The sequence below is a fragment of the Olea europaea genome, chromosome 2, assembly GCF_002742605.1.
Source record: "Olea europaea var. sylvestris chromosome 2, O_europaea_v1, whole genome shotgun sequence".
Classification (NCBI taxonomy): Eukaryota; Viridiplantae; Streptophyta; class Magnoliopsida; order Lamiales; family Oleaceae; genus Olea; species Olea europaea.
The window spans coordinates 22,063,410-22,067,486 of NC_036238.1; the positions used below are offsets into that span (position 1 = coordinate 22,063,410).

Consider the following 4,077-nt stretch of genomic DNA (forward strand, 5'->3'; position numbering starts at 1 on the left):
GTTTGGTAAGGATTTTGAGAATTGATTTTTTGACCGTTAGAAGAAAAGTGAGAGCCACCTGTGAGAGAAGAAGTCAAAAATAACGATTGAAATAGTTAAATAATAGCCAAAATATCAATTTTTTTGGTGAAAAATCACTCCTAAACAGGCTCTAAATTTGATCACTGACTCCGCCACTGATAATTTGTACATTATTAAGTGCATGACTCGCCAAAATGTGAAATGACAGGTCTTGTCCGGGCAAGGACTACACAAAGTTGGTCCAGTCCGATGTTTGATAAAAACATTTCCTCACTAATTCCATAATTTGGCAATTATTAGTAAGCAAATATATCTGATTTCTACATATATATCTATAATTAGGCAATTAAGAGTAAGCTCAATACAAGGAACTTGTATCTCTATATATAGACATGGATACCACAGTACCAGAACATATTCGGAACCATTTAAGAGATTAACAATGCTGAAGAAATGCAATTAATATTGGTGAACAAGAAACCACATCTACTAGTTTCTTGACACCAAAATAGTAAGAACTATAAAATAGCTCTACACTACAGAATACGCTTTAAGATTTAAGGTTATAGTACTTGTCGAGCAGCTTTTCTGTGTACTCTCCGAAGGAAAGAGATCCATTAGGCTGGAGAAACTGTAGGAAAAATTAGGAAAACAAAAGGCATTAGGATAAACTTTTATTCTCTCTGTAGAAAAAAGCGAGAACATAAATGATTTTGCAATATCAGACACTGGAGGGCAAGATACTGAATAAGAACTCAAAGATATATGAGGCCAAAAATGACAGAAAATTTCTTCTTTGGTGTGCAACAAATCCTTGTCTCTTCTTTTTTTGGTTGGTTAGCACTTGTGGATTCTTGGAAAGCAAGCAAACAGTGCAGTATTTTTCGAGAATCACATCTCTATCATAGTAGTTAAGTATTCTAAAGACTCACCTCCTGGTGAATATTCACCACATCTGGAAAATTGAGGTTTTCATCCCTGAAACAGAATTAACAACAACAAATCATATGCATTTAAGACATGAACTTGATATAAGATGGAGATCAACTGATATGTAGATGCTAAAAACAGGTGTAGACAATAGCAACTTAAAAGTATGAAAGTGACTCAGTTACAATCAAATCAAATTCGAAATTTGCAGTCTAGATATCCTACTTTACTAGAGAACGTTCTGAGCTTCTGATCACAGGAAAAATTTCGGGTGGTGTTTGCATGCATTTACTAGTTTATCCATTCCATATGTCACTTGAACCAAAGTTCCCTTTCACTTCTCTGATGGGTATTTGATCTGATTAGAATGCTTATGACTATTAAAGTACCCATAAGATGTTAATCATTTCAATCCCAACTTCTATCAAAGGAGGAAGTACCCAAGATTCAAACAAGAAGAGGTGCACTTTTATTTACTTGTTTTAAATGTGTATATAATCTCCAAAGTAGTGAATGACTAGCAGAAACAATGTCACTGTTGGGATTAAAAAAAAAAAAAAAAAGGATGGGCGAGATAGCAACAAAACTATGCAACCAACAAATGGTTCATAGAAATCCCAAACAGTTAACGGAGTGGTCGTCACCAGAGACGCAGTGACCACCATCAACTGCCCAATGCATACCACCAACAAATAAACCACCCAACATCACTAGTGTAGAATACCAACAACCAAAAAAGTAACAGACCCAAACTTCTGAGGAAGGCAACTTAGATAGGGGAAACGAAGAAGGCAACAATTGTTGCATGATGAGACTGAGGAGATTGACAGCAGAAGATAGGCAATGGTATGAAGAAAACAGTAGACCCAATGAAGGCCCAACAGCTAGGGCTCAAAGGAACAATCAAACAGCCACAGCAAACCTGCAGGCTGCAACTGCAACAACCAAGGACAAAGGCAATACTAACAGGTGAAAAATATACATATATTGGCCAGTCAAGCGTCAAAAGGCCACTTGCTGAACAACAGAAGGCAGCATTGAAACTTACTTCGGTAGCATTTTAACTGTATACAAAATATGATTGTGACAGAAAAACTAATAATAATTATTTCAAAGTGAAACAGTATTTATCGGTTTACCACCATTCAGAGAATGAATCATTTTAGTTCAATTATGCAATCAAACTATTAGGAAATAGCCAAGCAAGATCAGAAAATTCAGAGCAAAGAAATATATCTCCATTTTGTTAACAGTTATTAATACTAGTTAAAGCATAAAAGTTATTTTCCATGTAAAATGTTTAAGAGCTTAACATAATGCTTGCAACTAACTATTTTTTTAATTCCCACACCCTGATTGCTCTGATGACTGCCGCTTGTTTATCAAATGTCTCAAAACTGAGCTTCAAATTGGCAAATATTTAGAACACTTTTGATGACAAGAAACCCACTTGAAATGAACAGCTATGTATGTAAACAGATTTATGTCCGCAGAAGTACCAATCAGGCTGCATGAATAATGCAAATGTCGAACGGTCAACTCCAGATGCTGTCTCCCCTTTTGGTGCCTAACAATTAACCACCATATAAATCAATCGTCTAAATTATACAGCCATAAGTAGCACAGAAAGAGGAAAAGGCAAGGGATTCAAGTGTCTTACACAATATGGAAACATGGTAAGCCCTAATACATACGAAAAACAAATTGTAATTATTATAAAAATTGGATTATGGATTATTGACATTCTTGATTATGTGTGGCCCGTGCATATGCATAAAATTCTTTCACTTCACTTCGTCATATGCATCGCTTTAAGTTCCAGCATGTATCAAAACATCAATTTAGAAGATGTGGAAAAACGTAAGGGTGATTTTGGAATCACACAAATTATGTTAAAACCCTTATTATTTTGAACTTTGCTTATAGTAGAGACACATTTTCACCTAAATATTTGGAATCACTCTCAATTTAAATAATCATTTATATTAAATATTTTCTAGTTCTTCATGAGGTGCGCACTATTAACTAGCTTCAGCTTGTACACATAAATAAGAGAGGATAGGATATGGAAGCGAAAAAAGTTTATGGCTTCTGCAGACAATTTCAACAACTGGGATATATTTTCTGTGATAGAACTTGCAAGGTCTTGCCTAGAAATGTGATTGTTTGATAGCAGGGATTATTGAAATTAAAACAAGGGTAGAAATTTACTCATTACTAGATTGACTTCAGGGGAGGGGGGAATATCAATTCACGCATACTGCAAAAGCATCAACCAACAAAAAGGCAATCAACACAATGGTTTCATTGGTTGTGATATAACATCATAGATCAAACTTCAATCCTTAGAAACCCATATTCCTGAGAATCATCGAAGAGCCAATGAGCTACATATCTAGTATACTTTTATAAGAAAAAGATGTTAAAAGACTCAAATACAAGTAGAATGACAGAAAAAATTACTGACACTGTTGTTCCAGCTACAAGAACACCCACATGAATTTAATTTTATCCTTCATCATCTGGGAAACAATCTTTCCTTCCCGGCTTAGTCAGTTTAAAGAGTCATCAGCTATCAAGCCCCAAATATTAAGCTGGATTACTAATATTTACCGCTATAAGCAGAGTCTATTTGATACTGCAATCTGTGGCCTGGGCAGAACTCCATGCATGCACACCACTGTTGACTGAAATATGCCCTCAAAAGGCAGTCATAACAGAGTATGTTTACCTGTTCTCAAGTCGTGCCGTTTCGACACTCTTGATGACTAATTCGACAAAGAGGACGGAAAATTTCAGAGACAGGATACTGGTATATTTTTCATAGGGAGACGGACAGGTAGTAGGAAGACCAAATTATGAACACGGCAAAAAGTCAGAAAGCATAATGTAGATTGTAGAAAAAGATTGCCCACAGACTACAGAGAGCTTAGTCGAGTATCACTTGGGACATGCATATCCAATATTTGATGAGCGATGAGCAAAAATTTGTTGCCTGTACTTTTAAGTTTTAGTTGCAACCATAATGCATATTAATATCCTATAATATCCTATCTAAATGTCTTTCCCAAAAGTAAAATAGGGATCAGTATTTCAAGTTGTAAATTGACAACTACGAATCAGTAA

General features: G+C 35.4%; 1 protein-coding gene across 1 annotated transcript in view; it reads right to left on the reverse strand.

Moving 5' to 3' along the window:
• Positions 1 to 374: 374 nt before the first annotated feature.
• LOC111373783 overlaps positions 375 to 4,077 on the reverse strand; it is a 15,198-nt gene continuing 11,495 nt past the window's right edge. The window contains exons 13-18 of the mRNA XM_022996348.1: positions 3,555 to 3,638; positions 3,179 to 3,211; positions 2,612 to 2,696; positions 2,451 to 2,518; positions 954 to 999; positions 375 to 652 (exon numbers count right to left, since the gene is read on the reverse strand). Of these exons, the coding sequence (XP_022852116.1) occupies positions 572 to 652; positions 954 to 999; positions 2,451 to 2,518; positions 2,612 to 2,696; positions 3,179 to 3,211; positions 3,555 to 3,638 (397 nt within the window). The 3' untranslated portion in view covers positions 375 to 571. The remainder of the gene's footprint in view (positions 653 to 953; positions 1,000 to 2,450; positions 2,519 to 2,611; positions 2,697 to 3,178; positions 3,212 to 3,554; positions 3,639 to 4,077) is intronic.